Consider the following 19,197-nt stretch of genomic DNA (forward strand, 5'->3'; position numbering starts at 1 on the left):
TTGCATGCATGTGGTATGTTGCATGCATGTGGTATGTTGCATGCATGTGGTATGTTGCATGCATGTGGTATGTTGCATGCATGTGGTATGTTGCATGCATGTGGTATGTTGCATGCATGTAGTATGTTGCATGCATGTAGTATGTTGCATGCATGTAGTATGTTGCATGCATGTAGTATGTTGCATGCATGTAGTATGTTGCATGCATGTAGTATGTTGCATGCATGTAGTATGTTGCATGCATGTAGTATGTTGCATGCATGTAGTATGTTGCATGCATGTAGTATGTTGCATGCATGTAGTATGTTGCATGCATGTAGTATGTTGCATGCATGTAGTATGTTGCATGCATGTAGTATGTTGCATGCATGTAGTATGTTGCATGCATGTAGTATGTTGCATGCATGTAGTATGTTGCATGCATGTAGTATGTTGCATGCATGTAGTATGTTGCATGCATGTAGTACGTTGCATGCATGTAGTACGTTACATGCATGTAGTACGTTGCATGTATGTAGTACGTTGCTTGTATGTAGTATGTTGCATGTATGTAGTACGTTACATGTATGTAGTATGTTGCATGTATGTAGTATGTTGCTTGTATGTAGTATGTTGCATGTATGTAGTAAGTTGCACACACACACACAGTGCCACACACACCTGGACAGCCAGCAGACCCCGCCCGGACAGCCCGCAGACCACCCGGACAGCCCGCAGACCCGGCACGGAAAGCCCACAGACCCGGCACGGAGAGTCACCGCCCACACTCTTACCCCCTCCTGAACTGCATCATTTCCTTCTCAGCTAAACCGCAGATCTTTTTTACATCTGCGGTTATGCTGCGGAAGTGCCCGACTCAATGCAAGTCAATGGGTGCAGAAACGCTGCATTTCTGCACAAAGAATTGACATGCTGTGGAAAAAACAATGCTGCGTTTCTGCGCGCTTTTTTCCGCAGCATGTGCACAGCGGATTTGGTTTTCCATAGGTTTACATGGTACTGTAGACCACTTGGAAAACTGCTGCAGATGCGCGGTAAAAACCACAACGTGTGAACATGGCCTTAGAGAACAATTTCAATTGCATTGGCATGGTGCCTCACTGACTTTAACCCCTTATTTTCAATCATTGCCAACATTACTGAATCTAATCTGTGTCCCCAAGTGAATATCATAGCGCATAACATGCATAAGGACACTGGCACAAGTAATAAAAGAACTTTGGTGACACCTAGTGGCTGATTCTGGAATAACACCAGAACTTTATCTTATTTCCAATAACATTCTCTTGTGGGCTGAACACAACCTGAGAAGGGCTTGCTGATGAAGGGCCAATTCTAATGGAGTGATTGCCTCACCTCCCCATCCTTCCTCAAAATCACCTGTAAACAATATTAGATTCATCTATGGGAAAATCCAGACGGGTCATTGAGCAAAACGCAAACTGAAATAAGGGAGCCACTACAGAAGATATGAAGCGCTTTTTAAACTCAACTCCCCAGGCCAGAAACACAAGATCCACAAAGTCACAAGTTACAACTCGAGATAGTTCCCCTTCAAGGGAGTAATGATCTCATGCAGCCCTCCTACAAAACTAACTGATGATTATGATGAGGACAACGCAGTTACTGAAGAAATGAATAATGCTGAATTGAGCAAATATATAAAAGCTCTATCTACAAAAAAAGACCTTGAAGGGTTTGCGTGCAGACTCGAAAATACATATAAATAAGAAATTCACAATTTACAGAAGGAATTTACCACGCAAATTGAGGATGTGGAGAAAACCCAGGAAGATATTTCCCAAGAATTATAGGCCTATAGAGACATTATAATTGACCATACTCTCAAACTGGAAGAAATCTCATCTGGCCTGGAGGACCAAGAAAACTGCAACCGCAACAGGCGCAATAACATTCGCTTTCGTGGCCTACCAGAATCCACTGTCTTCTCCAAGTTAGATCACACAGTTGAGAAGATTTTTCTGGACATACTTGGTGACAATGAAGTCAATTTTACTGAGTTTGACAGGATTCATAGGTCCCTTGGCCCCAAACCCACTTAGGATACACGTCCCCGAGACATCATTTGCAGAGTTTACTATTACAGAATTAAAGAAGCCATAATGATAGCCTCAAGAAAGAAGGGGAACCTCAGATATGAAGGTCATCAAATCCTAATCTTATCGGATCTGCCCAGGCGTACCCTGCTATTACGTATTCCGTATAGATGGGGGTACCCCTTTCAACTAACAGCCTTTAAGGGAGGCAAAACAACTTCTTTTAGACGGATCGGTGATCTGACCAATTTTATTGGAACTTTTGAACTCCCATTGATAGATCTTCCGGAGTGGCCTTTGAGTCCCATGCTTCCAGGAGCTCCACCAAGATGGCTTAAAGTTCAGCAGACCAAAAAACGAAACAGCAGAGGAGACTTATCCAACCCGACATGAGGACTTTTTCTCACTTTCAGCCGTGCTCCTTGCTGTTTCAGGCCTGAACACAGGTGGAATCAACCTTTGAATGGTGATCTCATCTGGATTGGAATTAAGGCGTGGGACAGAACAACAAACAGGTATAGTATATTGGTTTTTTTTGTTTTTTTTTTTGTTTTATTACAGGAGAACGAGGGCTTTGGTGGAATAGGTGTTTTGTAAGTATAACTCTTTGGTATTTTTCAATAAAAAAGTAAAATTGTGTTTTATTTCTAATAAAAGACTTTATTCTGGCAGTGTCTTTATTTACCATACAACTACAGGCAGGATTAGTAATGGATTGGTGTCTTATGGACGCCTCTCCGTTACTAAGCCATGGGCTTGATGTCACCTGACAATACAAAGGTGACATCAACCCCACAAATACGAACTCCACTTGCCACCGCTACAGGGCAAGTGGGAAGAGCCAGGCAAAGCACCAGAATTGGTGCATCTAATAGATGTGCCTTTTATGGGCTGCTATTTTTAGGCTGGGGGTTAATATCCATGGCCCCTTACCAGCTGTGAGCTTTAGCAAGGCTAGTTGTCAAAATTGAGGGGGACCCCATGCCATTTTTTAAATTATTTATTTAAATACAAAAAAAACAGGGTGAGAACCCCTCTATTCTTGATAACCAACCTTGCTGAAGATGATAACTGAGGGTTGCAGCCCCCATGAGTTTTGCCTGGTTCGTTATAGAAAATACAGGGGAACCCACGTTGTTTTTTTCATTTATGTACTTATTTATAGCGCAGGCGGCGGCTGATGAATACCCCCATCAGCCGCTCCTGCTGTCACGGTTATCAGCAGCAGCAGGGGTAGGCTGATGGGAGTAACAGTCCCATCAGCCGCTGCCTGCTGTCTCTTATCACTTAAATATAATTCTCATCATTGTCCCCTGCTCGTGCCAATCGCCTGTAGAGCAGGGAAGAATGATGAGAGCAGTGTTCAGCACCCGGCGCCACGGAACAGCGCTTGCAGTAATGCTTCCTCCCCGGCACTGATGCGTGTCACATGGATGACATCCATGTGTGTTATGTGTATGCACATGTGCGGGACGTTTTGTGGCCCGTGCTGACATTAAAAAACAGACAGGCAAATAGCGCTTTGTTCCTCCAGAGTCTCTCCGCATGGCTAAGTACAGCCACATATGGGTATTGCCACATTCAGTAGAAACGTCTTGAGTGAAAATGTAATATCTTTGGCTGAAACAACATCTTGGTGGTAAAAATATAGTTATTTTGTATTCACTGCACAATGGAATAAAATTCTGTGACACTTATGGTGTCAATATGATCACTGCACCCCTAGATGAATTCATTGAGAGGTGTAGTTCTTAAAATGGGGTCACTTATAGGGGTTCTGCTTTTCTGGAACTTCAGGAGCTCTCCCAGTGGGTCATGGCACTTGCCTTCTGAGCTTTGCACTGTGCCTGAAAAATATTTCCCGATTACATGTAGGGTATGGGAGCACACAGGAAAAAATGGACCTCAGTTTGTTGTACAAAAATTGTTTCCTATTAGCCCTTAGAAAAATTAAAAACTTGGAGTTAAAACAACATTTTAGTGGTAAAAATGTTATTTATTCCTTCTTCACCGCTCAGTGGTATAAAGTTCTATGAAACAAATGTGGTGTTAATATGATCACTGCACCCCTAGATGAATTCATTGAGGAGTGTAGTTTGTAAAATGAGTTCACATATAGAGGGGTTTCTATTGTTCTGGCACCTCAGGGGCTCTGCTAATGTGACATGGCACCCTCAAACCATTCCAGCAAAATCTGAACTCCAATATGGCGCCTCTTTCCTTCTGAGCTTTGCACTGTGCCTCAAAAGTAGAATCCCTATACATATGGGGTATCGGCGTACTCAAGAGAAATTGCACAACTTTTAGGGTCCAATTTCTCCTCATATCCTTGGTAAAATAAAAAATTGGGGGCGAAACGATTATTTTTGTGTAAAAAATAGGTTTTTTTAATCTTCACGGCTCTACGTTATAAACTTCTGTGAAGGACTTTGGGGTTCAAAGCGCTCACCACACATCTAGATAAGTTCCTTGGGGGGTCTAGTTTCCACAATGGTGCCACTTCTGGGGGGTTTCCACTGTTTAGGCACATCAGTGGCTTTCCAAAGGCAACATGGCGTCCGATCTCAATTCCAGCCAATTTTGCGCTGAAAAAGTCAAACGGCGCTCCTTCCCTTCCAAGCTCTGCCATGCACCCGAACAGTGGTTTACCCCCACATATGGGGTATCACCGTATTCAGGACAAATTGCACAACAACTTTTGAGGTCCAATTTCTCCTGTTACCCTTAGTAAATAAAAAAAAAAGGATTTGAATAATTTTTTGTGAAAAAAGTTAAATGTTCATTTTTTAAAACATTCCAAAAATTCCTGTGAAGCACCTGAAGGGTTAATAAACTTCTTGAATGTGGTTTTGAGCACCTTGAGGGGTGCAGCTTTTAGAATGGTGTCACACCCCTCAGAGTGACTTAAAATGTGATGTGGTCCCAAAAATAAAAACGGTGTTGTAAAAGTGAGAAATCGCTGTTCAACTTTTAACCCTTATAACTTCATAACAAAACAAAAAATTTGGTTCCAAAATTATGCTGATGTAAAGTAGGCATGTGGGACATCTTACTTATTAAGGGCGTGTCATTTAAGGGCGTGAAAATTCAAATTTGGAAAATTATGAAATTTTCAAAATTTTCGCCAAATTTCCATTTTTTTCCCACAAATAAACGCAAATCATATCAAAGAATTGTTACCACTATCATGAAGTAGTTCCATAGTTATTACCTCAAAGGGACAGTGGTCAGAATTGTAAAAATTGGCCCGGTCATTAACATGCAAAACACCCTCGGGGGTAACGTTGTTAAAGGGTATTTGTCAGAACGATTTTATAAACGATACCAGTTAAATGGCTGTACAACTCATAAAAATGATACCTGTATCATGGAAAATAGATGTCCCAGCGCTGAAAAGAACGTTAGAAGAAAAATGCAAAATTAGTCAGGATTTACAAGTTTGAATTTCACGGTCTTTGTATGGACAGCAATCCCTGGAGGGACCGGGCATCTTTTGACCCAAACTGTTGGCCTTATACATACCTACGAGGCTTCTATATCTGGTCAGTTCCTGTTTGACCAGCCAGGGAAAATTTACGTTAAAAATGCATTTGGGGGAGAGTAAGTGCACTCTGATTGCATTGGCTCCCTTCCTCTCGACTAACAGGTCTGCCCTACTCTACTGAACTGGACCCATCAAGCCTGATGTTGATGTTCAAAAATATAGTGCTGACCCTAGTCTATACATGAGCTTTTGGGCTGCGTCAATGAGCTGTTAAAAAGGATAGGAAGAAGGTGCTGAGCAGGAAGTAGTGAAGAGGAATGATACATTAAGCACACTGATGCCCTTCAAGGTTAATTTGCAATTTGCTTCAAACATTTATTTCTCAGCACTGGTACACTGCTACAGTCCAGGTATTTGTATGGCAGGTATAGCAATCAAACCACCTACAAGAAAAAGTAAGACAAAAATGCTTAAAGGTAACCTGTCACGTTATACGTGCTGAATGATATAGAAACATCATGCTTTGGGGCAGAAGGAGCTGAGCAGATTGATATATAGTCTTTTGAGATAACATTTGTACAACTTTTAGTTTATTTCTTAAGATCCCTGCTTTCAATTAGTTCAGTAGGCGGTCCTACTTAGTGATTAACATCAATCCAATTTCTAAACAGTAATACAAGGAAGGCTGTCAGTCACTCTGTCAGAATGGCCACTGGACTCTTCATCTAAGGATAAAAGGTTAAAACATAAATAAAAATAATAAAAAATATCTGCTCAGCTCCTCGTGTGCTACATCATGCAGTGCACATAGCCTACATGTACATCATGATTGTTTTATAGTACAAATTATAAGTTGAGCAGCTGAGGTAGTTTTACACTTACCACATGAATTTGTCAGATTTGACAAATAGTGTGATTACCAATAAGGGGTATATTTGCACAGAACTGAATAGCTACAGAGAAATCATTAGCAAAGCCACAATATACTTAGCTTCTGATGCAGATTTTATGTCTCTTTGTATTTGTATTCGTGAAAACTGTCCATTTTCTGCAGCAGAACATAATCTGCTGTGGATTACAAATCTACAGTATTTCCTAAAGTTTTCAGAGATATTTTCCAAAAAATATAAATAATCTTACCTCCATTAAGATAGAAAATGAATCAAAGGAATATTTATCTACTGTACATGAGTAGCAAATGCACCATTCACTGCTGGGTCTAAGGGTGCGATAGGTGTGATATATATACCGCTCAAGTATTGCAGATATTAAGTGATTCTTTACTACATTATCGTTACTACTGTACAAGACCCTGTTTTCCAGTATCGTTTGATTTAATTTATTAGTTCTACTCTTTTTACAATTTACTTTCTGAGACAAAATATAAAGAACAGATATACCGTACTTACCAGGAAAAATACCTCCAGCAGTAAAATCTACACCCTTATCAAATTTTACAGAAACAATAGCTGGTTTATCAGGATCTGGCACAACTTTAATCTTTATTGGAGAACTATCCAGAATATTCTTGTTATTCACAGCTTTCCATTGCAAAGAATAATCTCCTCTAGAACGAAAAAAACATTTTTACTACTAGCAACAAACGGATACATGTCTCTTTGCAAAAAATCCAAACAACCTTACCAGTTTTTAATTAGGGTCAGCCTCACACTAACCAATCTTTATTGTGAATATTTTCTATGAATTACAGTTCAATTTTTATTTACAGTTACAGAAAAGTCACTTACCTAGGCGCAGTGAAAGTAAACAGTCCCATATTCACTTGACCATTAGCATCAGTTTTGGGCTGCTGAAGAAAAGGACTCATCTATAAAATATTTTTAAAAATAGGTTACATAAAATAACATATTACATCAATTAATGTTAACAAGACAAAAGAAACCCCAACCAAACCTAACTTTAGAGTGTATGCCCTACACATTTGCTCACCCTGTGAAGATGGCATTACTGTATTTTTTAGACTATAAATGGAATTTTCAGGAAGAAAATCTCCCCTAAATAGTGTGTGTTTGTTAATAGTTTGTAGGCAGCTTTCTATAATCAAGAAGAATGTAGAAGCAGCATCCTTCACGAACAATGAGAGAACTGCTCTCTTTCCTCCTGTACAACACGGGTCTATATGATAGGTGCAGAGCTGGAGTGAAAGCTATCATGACCTGCACATCTCTAAAACTGCACAGATGCAGCAGTTCCAAGCTAGGGAAAGGACCTTTTTAGGTCATGTGATCAACCAGATCCCTTGGGGGAAAAAAATTAAAATAGTGTTTGTGTGTGCCGCATAAGTGTGCTGATGTAACTGAGATGAGTGGGAGCATATTAGCAAAGCTGTGTGTACACATATGCATGTATCAAAATAAAGTGTGTATATAGTAGAGCTGTGTGTGTATACAGTGGGTACAGAAAGTATTCATATCCCTTTAAATTTTTCACTCTTTGTTTCAATGCAGCTATTAGGTCAATTCAAAAAAGTTCATTTTTTTCTCATTAATGTACACTCTGCATCCCATCTTGACTAAAAAAAAAAAAAAAAAAAAAAGAATTTTTGCAAATTTATTAAAAAAGAAAAACTGATATCACAAGGTCATAAGTATTCAGACCCTTTGCTTAGTATTGAGAAGAACACCACTTTTGAGCTAGTACAGCCATGAGTCTTCGTGGGAATGATGGAACAAGTTTTTCACACCTGGATTTGGGGATCCTCTGCCATTCTTCCTTGCACATCCTCTCCAGTTCCGTCAGGTTGGATGGTGAGAGCTGGTGGACAGCCATTTTCAGGTCTATCCAGAGATGCTCAATTGGGTTTAGGTCAGGACTCTGGCTGGGCCAGTCAAGAATGGTCACAGAGTTGTTCTGAAGCCACTTTCCTGGCAGCTCCCTTTGCAATTGACCAATAGCATCTAAGATGTGTTAAATGGACAAGTCTATAAAGGTTGCAAGCCATGGTAGCATGTTTAGGCCACACAGGTTGCTCACTGTAGCATGAGTAATATACAGCCTGTCATTTTGAAAAATGGCTTGTGGGACACTTTGGAGAAATGGCCATACAATTGGTTCCACAAATAAATCAATGTAACACTGAGTTGTTGGTATACCTGGAATAAAGACTATAGAAATCAGGTTAGTTAACATTATGCCAACCCATACCATAAACTCGGGAAAAGGACTGCAGTGAAGTCCCTTCATAATGGCCTCTGTAGATTCTATGAATGGTGCGTTGTGATCCATTCCATACTGCAAGTGAAATTAGATGTCACATACCAAGTCTAAGGTATCAAGCAATGTCTACACAAAACATCAGAACGTGTTTGAATGATATTGGACTACAAGCCAGACGTCCAACTTCAGATGTTCCATTGACCTCACGTCACAGTTCTCAAAGGTTATCATGATGCACAACAAGTCCGCAATGAGTAACGCTTTTGTCTTGGATGCAATCATAGCTGGTGTTTGGTCTGTAGACCATGAGGGCAGTGCCATGAAAAGGCCTTCACAAAAGAAAGTGAAACGAGTCCAAAAAGCTGTCCTTTAATGCAACAACACCAGATGTTGCTCGTGCTACTGTGAGCTGCTTACATGGTTTAAATGTGCTTGCAGTTTCTCTGAGTTCGTCAACTAGCACATCTGAGTCGCCATTGGTTGGCAATTTTAAAGAGCTGCCAGCAGTGGATCTTGACGTATTGTGTCCTCAAGGGCATTCAGCGAGTCAGAACATTCCTCAGACAATCATTAATAAGGTCATTGATAGCAGCCAAGGCATATAAGTGCAGGGATATCTGCGTGTGGTGCTCATACTCATATACGAATAAATTGAGATATTCTGTCTGCATTTTTTCATAATTTGCATATCATTAACATGTCCATGAAACCAGTGATTTCCATATATTCATGGCTTTTCCTTTTTGATGTTTTTTCAAACATATATATCAACACACACATGCACGCACACATACACACACACACACACACATACATTCACAGAGAGAGGGAGAGACTATAATAATTTTAACAGCAGATTTTATACACATTTCCAGTAAACAATTCAAATCTAATATAGATTTGATACCTTTAGAACATTATCCTTTATCACAGTGATCTTCACATTTGGTTCTGGAGATGGATTTCCCCACTCATCATAGAGCTGGATAATTAGAGGTGTTTGAACCTTTTTCCCAGAAAATACTGTAACAGACTAATGTGTTAAGTAATGTTAGAAATCACAGAAGATGATAGAAAAGTTATCTACCTGCAGTAAGAACTTAAGACAATTTAAAAAAAGTAGCTAACCTCATTCCAATCTACTACTCCAATTTGGGATGGTGGCCCAGCAACAAGTTTCAGTCTCAAATAAGCTGAAAGACTTCTCCAAGCAAAACATAACTCTTTGTCCTCTTGAGGTCCAACCAAAAAAGATATCCCTGTGACAACCATACACTGAGTGTTTTCCTGAAAAACAAACAAAAATTTATTATGGTATTGTATCCTACCTAGTAGTGTACTGCTCACTATTTTGTGCTGTGTTAGGACTAGCCATGAGTGAATATCGTCGGATCCCTACTTATAGCACTTACCGAAAAAGCTGCAGCGGGAAGCCAGATACCTGGAGCGCTCCCGATAATTAGGTATCCGGCACAGCAGCTGCATGTGTCATGGCTGTGTGACAGTCAACACATGCATGGTGAGCCTGTGTGATGTGACTGTCACAGAGCCGCAATACATGAAGCTGCGGCACCAGACACCTGACTATCGGGATCGCTCCAGGTATCCGGGTTCCCGCTGCAGCTTCTTTAGTAAGCTTTATAGCTTGCCTAAACTCTATTTAGGACACAACATTATCAATTATGGCAAAGCGCCTCTTAAAAAAAAAATCAGGTGTCTGACTCCAGCACGCCACCTCATCAAGTATGCACGTATCAGTATCAATGTATTTGTGGGCACCAGTGTCCATCTGTCTATTAGTGACCCTTACTGGTAAGAGGTTAGTTTGCGCAAGTTCTCCCCTGAAAACCTACTACAGGAGAAACACGATGGGAGGCACGCAGGGCAAGTTTAGGACAGACCAAGCAGGGTAAGCTGTGGACTATCCTTGTAAGGGTGGGAATCTCTGGGGCGATATTGTGCCCTAATAAACATTAGGTAACCCTAAGGCCAACTCCAGACTCTGCCTTCTTCTGACCAGATGGGGATCCTTTGAACAATTGTGATGCTGTAAGAATCTGGCTGCACTTGGATGTCACCCGAGTGCAGTCCTATTTGAGCGTGTCGATTCAAACAGGGAAAAGGGAGAGAGGACCCACAGGACCGTGACGATGAACCCCTCTCGGACGAGCTGATCAGGTGGACCGCCCCCTATACAGGGAGAGTTAGGGGCAGGCCCGTGAGGGACCATCGCCACGGAAGCTGGAGGATCGACTGAGATAGACGGGTACACTGTAGGCAAAAAGGGACAGAGGGAACAGAAAGGAACTACTGAGACGAGGGAGAAGATGGGAACGCTACGGAGATACGGAGGCTGGCAAGACAATATGGAGACACTGAGGCTGACGGGAGCAAGGAAAGGAAATAGGAGCCGGGCAGGTACCGCAGAGAAAAAGGAACTGAAGGAACATGGCAGGAACACAGGAAACAAGCAGGCACTGCAGAGAGAGGAGGAGACCCAAGATCAGAGAGCTAGGAACGCACAGAGACCACAGGCGACCAGAAGCACTTGTAAACACAAATGAACATCAGGCACAGAGGAACAGAAGGAAGCAGTTTACATAGCAGCGTGGGAGCTACTTCCGGGTTACAGTCCTCCAGGATGACAGAGAGGACAGGAAAGAGTGCCAACAGAGGAATCAGATGTGCGCACGCGCAGAGCTGAATGCGAGGCGTGCGCGCACCCAGCGAGCTGCAGTAGGGAGAGGTGGTGGCAGCAGCGGCATGACAGTACCCCCGTCTTTACACCCCTCCTTTTTACGACTAGAAAGAAACCGGGACAAAATACGAGGAGCTCGAATGTTCTCTCGAGGCTCCCTGGATCTCTCCTCAGGACCAAAACCCTTCCAGTCAACCAAAAACAAAGTTCTCCCTCTAAGTTTTTTCATGGCTAAAATGTCCCTAACTTCAAAGACATCATCCTGGGAAACAGGCGGAGGAGAACAAAGGTTAGAAGAATGAAACCGATTAAAAACTACAGGTTTAAGGAGAGACACATGAAAAGAATTAGAAACACGCAGAGAGGCAGGCAATTTAAGTTTGTAAGAAACGTCATTTATACGAGACAAAACTTCGAATGGACCGATATAGCGAGGATCCAGCTTATGTGAAGGGATTTTGAGACGGATAAATTTAGAAGAAACCCAAACTTTGTCCCCAGGATGGAATATAGGAGAATCGAGACGTCTTTTGTCCGCATGTGTCTTCATCCTAACTTGAGCCAACTCAAGGGCGGACTTGGTCTCCTGCCAGACCCTGGAGAACTCTCCAGACAGAAGATCAGCCGCTGGTACAGTAGAGACAGGAGTAACCGGAAGAGGAAGACCAGGATGTTGACCGTAGATGATAAAAAAAATGGAGATTTGTTAGTGGCTTCGCTAGGATGGTTATTGCAAGAAAACTCAGCCCATGGCAGTAAGTCAGACCAATCATTCTGATGAGAATTGGAAAAATTAGTATGTTCCACCTGGCCATTGGACTGCGGATGGTAGGCCAAAGAAAAGTCAACCGAAATGTTCATAGATTTGCAGAGGGATCTCCAGAAGTGGGCGGTGAATTGAACACCTCGGTCAGAAACAATATGTAAAGGAAGACCATGAAGACGAAAAATATGGTGAACAAAAATCTTTGCCAATTTGGGAGCAGAAGGTAAACCTGGAAGAGCGATGAAATGAGCCATCTTGGAGAAACGGTCCATGACCACGAAGATGACGGTGCAACCAGAAGAACGAGGCAGATCAGTGATGAAATCCATAGATAAATGTTGCCACGGAGTGGAAGGTACTGGCAAAGGATGTAAAAGCCCGGAAGGTAGTTGCCTGATAATCTTATTCTTGATACAGGAAAGAAATATATCTTGGTACCGTGTCTTATTCTTGGCACAGGAAGGACAAGAGGCGACAAAACTTTGGACATCCTTAGACAACGTTGGCCACCAGAAAAAACGAGAGATCAAATGAAAGGTTTTTTTGAAAGCAACATGTCCAGCCAGTTTGGAGGAGTGACCCCAAAGTAAGACACGTCTCCTGTTTCCTTCAGCGACAAAGGTCTTACTCGGAGGCAAAGAAGTGAGAGAGACTGGAGCAACTGTGATGACTCTGGCAGGATCGATGATGTGCGCAGGCTCTTCCTCCATGTCCACCGCCTGGAATGACCTAGACAGAGATTCGGCTCTGGAGTTTTTATCTCCTGGCAAGAAACGAAGTTCGAAGTCAAACCTGGCGAAAAACAAGGCCCACCTGGCCTGCCGAGGATTAAGTCTTTGCGCAGAACTAATATACGCCAGATTCTTGTGATCTGTGTAGATTATAAAACGATGTAAAGCCCCCTGCAGACTGTGAGCCCTCGCGGGCAGGGTCCTCCCTCCTTATGTACTCGTGTGCCTTGTTATCTGCTCATGTTTAATGTATTTGTCTATATTTGCCCCGTATTCACATGTAAAGCGCCATGGAATAAATGGCGCTATAAAAATGTATAATAATAATAATAATAAAAAGCCCCCTCTAAGAGGTACCGCCACTCCTCTAATGCCAACCTGATTGCCAAAAGTTCTTTATCACCTCTGGCCCATCCATCTGGCCCATCAAGAGTCACTCTCATTTCATCAGTCCATAAAACCTTTGAAAAGTCAGTCTTAAGATATTTCTTGGCCCAGTCTTGACGTTTTATCTTTTGTTTCTTGTTCAAAGGTGGTTGTTTTTCAGCTTTCCATACCTTGGCCATGTACCAGAGTACCGCACACCTTGTGCTTTTTGTTACTCCAGTAGCATTGCAGCTCTGAAATATGGCAAAACTGGTGGCAAATGGCATCTTGGCAGCTTCACGCTTGATTTTCCTCAATTCATGGGCAGTTATTTTGCGCCTGTTTTGCCCAACACGCTTCTTGCGACCCTGTTGGCTATTTGTCATGAAACTCTTGATTGTTCGGTGATCACGCTTCAAAAGTTTGGCAGTTTCAAGTCTGAAGACTACCAACAAATTTTGCAGCATAATGTAGGGCCCAGTTTGAGAAAGCTGGGTCTCCCTCAGAGGTCATGGGTCTTCCAGCAGGACAATGACCCAAAACACACTTCAAAAAGCACTAGAAAATGGTTTGCGAGAAAGCACTGGAGACTTCTAAGGTGGCCAGCAATGAGTCGAGACCTGAATCCCATAGAACACCTGTGGAGAGATCTAAAAATGGCAGTTTGGAGCAGGCACCCTTCAAATATCAGGGACTTGGGGCAGTTTGCCAAAGAAGAATGGTCTAAAATTCCAGCAGAGCATTGTAAGAAACTCATTATTGGTTACCAGAAGCGGTTGATCGCAGTTATTTTGGCTAGAGGTTGTGCAACCAAGTATTAGGCTGAGGGTGCCAATACTTTTGTCTGGACCATTTTTGGAGTTTTGTGTGAAATGATCAATGTTTTGCTTTTTGCTTCATTTGCTTTTGTGTTTTTTCATTTATGACAAATTAAATGAAGATAATGATAAAGAATTTGTGTTTGCAATCATCTTCAGGAAGAAACGGAGTATTATCTGACAGAATTGCAGGGGTGTCAATACTTTTGGCCACAACTGTGTGTATGTGTGTATATAGAGCTCAGTCACATGCGCACTATAGTAATTTACTCTGCCCTAGTCAGGGCAGAGAAGGACACCTGTGCAGGAGAGCAATGCCAGGGAGTCTGTGTGGATGACATAGGGACACATCATCCACACAATCACTTGTGCTATATTTGGCAATACCACAGCATCATTGCGTAAATCACGGTGTCCTTTGAAGCCCAACCACGGGCAGAGTTTCAAGAGAGTTCCACAGGCCCCTTGAGCCTGCTCTATACACTAGTTTCCGACTTGCACCGTACATGAATGGCGGACGTTGTGAATGAAATAAAGTTTAATGTGAGCAAAAAAGGAGCCTGTAAAAGCCAAATGGTGCCAAATTTGTAGAAAAAACATCCAAAATTGATTTTTAGCATAAAATACAAACAAAAATTGGCCTCAAAAGGTGGCCAACTTCTTTAAGCATGGTCTGCCTGTCAAACAGGCTATTAAACAACTGAAAATCAGTAAATATTTAACAAATTGACAGTAGTTTAATCCTGTAAACTGGTTCATGTAAACCTACCATTACTTTTTATTTTAGTTTTCGTTTCTGTGGTTCTCAGAAAAATTACAGCATGAAAGGAGGGAGAGCACCACAACCAGGCAAAATAATGGATCAGATCTAACCTAGAAGAGATTTCTGATTTTTCGTTTCCCAACATAGGCGCTTCATTTTTGAAAACCGTATAATAAGGAATGACTAGTTTTGAACCCTAATAAATAAATCACATTGCTTTGATAGACTGTGAGCCCCATGGGGGACAGTGATGATAATGAGTGCAAACTGTAAAGTGCTGCGGAACATGTTGGTGGTATGTAAAGAGATTATTATTATTATTGATACTTAAAAATCGAAAAACAACAAACCTGAAATGTCTTTTTGATTTTTTTTTTGTCGAGATTATTGCCAGAGACACCCAGAAAATCAAGACTTGAATTGGAGATGTTTTCTGTCGGATTTCCAAATTGGTCCGTTACTAGTAACTCTGTAAATTGTACAAAAAAAAGAAAGAAAATGTAAAATGATAATATGCAAATGTAGGAAGCAGGAACATTACAAGTGTGTGCAAGAGTTTCTATATTAGCTAATTCTGCACAAAGGACACTATTAGGGTCATGTAGAATGTGCTCCTACATGGCTCCCAACCCAGGAATACTCAAAATGAATAGAAACTAAGAATAGCACACTGTCTCAATTCCAGCTTCCATAGACTATTTTTTAAATAAAAAAATTCTGCATTAAAACTTTGAACAGATCACGTACCAATTTCACTCTTCAGCTCTTCACCCATGCGGACAACATGGTCTCCTTTTAACTTGCATTTCAAATGTTTTGGTTCATCAGGAATAGGTCTGAAAACATTTAGATAAAACTCAATATTACTAAACACTGAAAGGACAGTCAGACTGTAGGGCAAAGGTCCCCAACCTGTAGCTCAGGAGCCACATGTGGCTCGCGGCTGTCTGCCAGTTTGGTGCATTAGCTCCAGGTCTAGCAAACAGGGATGAAGAGCACATCTCAAAATGGTGAGTAGCTCTGCACAGAAGAGCAGATCTGGATGCACATACTGTATACTGGTCTTAGGGGTTTAGAGATGATTTAAGTATGGTACGCTGGAGGATGATACTACCTGCAGGAGGGGCTCGAAGCTGGATGTGACAGTGTGTTGGGAGTGCTTGATGGGAGAATACTGAATGGGGGTACTGTGGGAACCCTTGGATCTCAGTGTACTGCTTTGGAGTGATTTCTGTTGAAAAGCTTCGGTTATCATTATACCCGTAATGGGGACTTTGGTTGACACTACTTTCAGGGGGACAGGAGCAGGTCCAAAAAGTTGGTGACTTCTGCTGTAGGGGGGACACTCGTTTAACATAAATAGAATCACTCAATTGTCAATTTATTCATGCATTTCCAGGAGGAATTAAAGGGAACTTGTCACTGGAAAAAAATGCTATTAACCTGCAGACATGGTGTTAATAGCATTATTAACCTACCTGGTGCCCGCACTTAGCTGAACGCTGCGGGGAGAAAAACTTTATTCCAACCGGCAGCGGCGCTCTGTATTCTAAGAATACAGGGATGCGGCTATAACCGCGTCCCCAGAACTAACTGACAGCTGGCCTTAAGGCAGTGCCAGTCAGTGCGGGGACACCGTTATAGCTGCTGCTCTCTATACTCAGTGGTGATAGAACCAGTGCTGCCCCGTGACTGAAATCTGAAAGCTGCCGAGGGGTATAAAGTTAATTTTCTCCCAGCAAGGTTCTTGTAAGTGCGGGTGCCGGACAGGATAATATCGCTATTAACCTGCAGATTAATACTATATCTGCTGGTTTATAGCGTTTTTTTTTGGTGACAGGTCCCCTTTAAAGGGAAAATGAAAGCGAATACATGCAGCCTGATCCACGGACATCATGTAGCAGACACTGGCTGTATGATTTCAGGAATATAGGTTTGACACTGAAACGTTGCTAACTCACACAACTACTACTCACTTATTGCCAGAACCCACTGGGACAGCGGCAAGGTTAAAAGTCAATATAGTGATGGATTTAATGCAAAAGCCATCGCAATGGCACACATTCATACTCCATATATATATTATTAACCTGAATAATGAAGGTAAGGAAGACAACTACACATCTTTCACATTGTTCACACTGGTACAAAACAACAGTTTCTTACATTTCTGCCTCATTGGAGAATTGGAACTTTTCTCTAAATTGCTCCTGAACCTTGTGAGTATGAAGTGTTTGGCAGCAGACTTAATTCTATCCAGGCTCTGATACAGTTGTGCTCAAAAGTTTACATACCCCAGCAGAATTCTTAATTTCTTAGCCTTTTTTTCAGAGAATATGAATGATAACTCCAAAACTTTTTCTCCACTCATGGTTAGTGGTTGGGTGAAGCCATTTAGTGTCAAACTACTGTGTTTTCTCTTTTTAAATCATAATGACAACCCAAAACATCCAAATGAATCTGATCAATAGTTTACATACCCTTAATACCGTGTGTTACGGAACCCCACCACACCAAGAATATGTTGTGCAGTTATATGTATGTATAACAGGTTCCAGGTGAGATGCATGTCCCTAATGCATCAGCCCACAGGCTGCGCCACTGGGCAGAGGGGACAAGATATTCCCCTTTTGACCTTCCCCAACATTGTAATTCCCACAGTAAATATCGTCAGGCTCCGGACACCTGCGGCTATGGTAATGTATGTCTGGCCTGCCGCTTTTCAATTGGCCCGCCCTCTGTATCTGTGTGATATATTCTGTGTCCTGTGAGTAGAGTGTTGTCATACTGGAAATATGTGGAGACGCAGTGATCTTTTATATGTGCCCATGTAATCAAGGAATTACAGCCAGCGTCCTTCATTCTGACTCCAGCCAAAGCAGAGTGGACTTCCTGAAACACGGGGTGGTACTGAAAGAGGTACTGCTAGTTTTCAGAGAGTCCTGTATTTAAGGTGATGTTATTTGTGGGTTTTTCTTTGCATCTTGAACAATTTTCCTGACAGTTGTAGATGACATTTTTGTTGGTCTACCTGACCATGGTTTTGTTTTTACAGAGCCCCTGATTTTCCATTTGTTAATCACAGTTTGACCACTGCTGACTGGTATTATCAATTGCTTGGATATCTTTTTGCATCCTTTTCCTGTTTTCTACAGTTCAACCATCTTTTCCCATAGATCCTTTACCAATTCTTTTGCTATCCCCATGACTCACAATCCAGAAACGTCAGTGGCTGGATGAAAGATGCAAGAGTCTGTCTGGATCCCAGAAACTCATTCAGCTTTTATGCAGACACACTGATGACAAGCAAACACGTCACAGGTGAGGATGTTACCTTTAGTAGCCATTCAGCCCATTTGTGTCAACTTCTGTGCATGTTATAATGCCAAAATCACCAGGGTATGTGAACTTTTGATCAGGGTCTTTTCGATGCTTTGGGTTGTTGTCATGATTTAACCCCTTAGCGACCGCCGATACGCCTTTTAACAGCGGCCGCTAAGGGTACTTAAACCACAGCGCCGTTAATTAACGGCGCTGTGGAAAAAGTCCATAGCGCCCCCCAGAGGCCGATTTTCTCCGGGGTCTCGGCTGCTGAGGGTAGCCGAGACCCCAGAGAACATGATTCGGGGGTTTTTTAACCCACCCCGCATTTGCGATCGCCGGTAATTAACCGTTTACCGGCGATCGCAAAAAAAAAAAAAAAAAAAAAGCGATCTCTTTTTAATTTCTCTGTCCTCCGATGTGATCGCACATCGGAGGACAGAGAAAAGGGGTCCCAGGAGGCCCCCCAATACTCACCTAGCTCCCCCGATGCTCCTCGTGTCTCCCGGTGGGCGCCGCCATCTTCAAAATGGCGGGCGCATGCGCAGTGCGCCCGCCGGCCGGCCGGCACCGGGAGAATCTTTGGGGTCTTGGCTGCCGGGGGTAGCCGAGACCCCAAAGAGCACGATTGGGGTCGGTATTACCGACCCCTGTTTTGCGATCGCCGGTAATTAACTGTTTACCGGCGACCGCAAAAAAAAAAAAAGTAAAGTGTAATTCTCTGTCCTCTGATGTGATCGCACATCAGAGGACAGAGAAATAGGGGGATTCGGGGACCCTAGTATACTCACCTAGGTCCCTGGATCCTCTTGCTGCTCCTCCTGGCCGCCGGCAGCAGAACATGGCGGACGCATGCCCAGTGCGCCCGCCATCTGTCTCCATCTGCCGGCCGGCAGGAGAACAGCAGTTGGGGCTAAAATTAGGGGTAGGGTTAGGGGCAGGGTTAGGGGTAGGGTTAGGGGTAGGGTTAGGTTAGGGTTAGGGGTAGGGTTAGGTTAGGGGTAGGGTTAGGTTAG

The 19,197-nt window shown here is 42.4% G+C and overlaps 1 protein-coding gene across 1 annotated transcript in view; it reads right to left on the minus strand.

Annotated features, from left to right (window-relative positions):
- SMCHD1 (structural maintenance of chromosomes flexible hinge domain containing 1) overlaps positions 1-19,197 on the minus strand; it is a 457,067-nt gene that overhangs the window by 144,150 nt on the left and 293,720 nt on the right. Inside the window, exons 27-32 of the mRNA XM_069731150.1 lie at positions 15,608-15,696; positions 15,211-15,329; positions 9,847-10,005; positions 9,626-9,751; positions 7,290-7,369; positions 6,951-7,108 (exon numbers count right to left, since the gene is read on the minus strand). Of these exons, the coding sequence (XP_069587251.1) occupies positions 6,951-7,108; positions 7,290-7,369; positions 9,626-9,751; positions 9,847-10,005; positions 15,211-15,329; positions 15,608-15,696 (731 nt within the window). The remainder of the gene's footprint in view (positions 1-6,950; positions 7,109-7,289; positions 7,370-9,625; positions 9,752-9,846; positions 10,006-15,210; positions 15,330-15,607; positions 15,697-19,197) is intronic.

The sequence above is a fragment of the Ranitomeya imitator genome, chromosome 6, assembly GCF_032444005.1.
Source record: "Ranitomeya imitator isolate aRanImi1 chromosome 6, aRanImi1.pri, whole genome shotgun sequence".
Taxonomy (NCBI): Eukaryota; Metazoa; Chordata; class Amphibia; order Anura; family Dendrobatidae; genus Ranitomeya; species Ranitomeya imitator.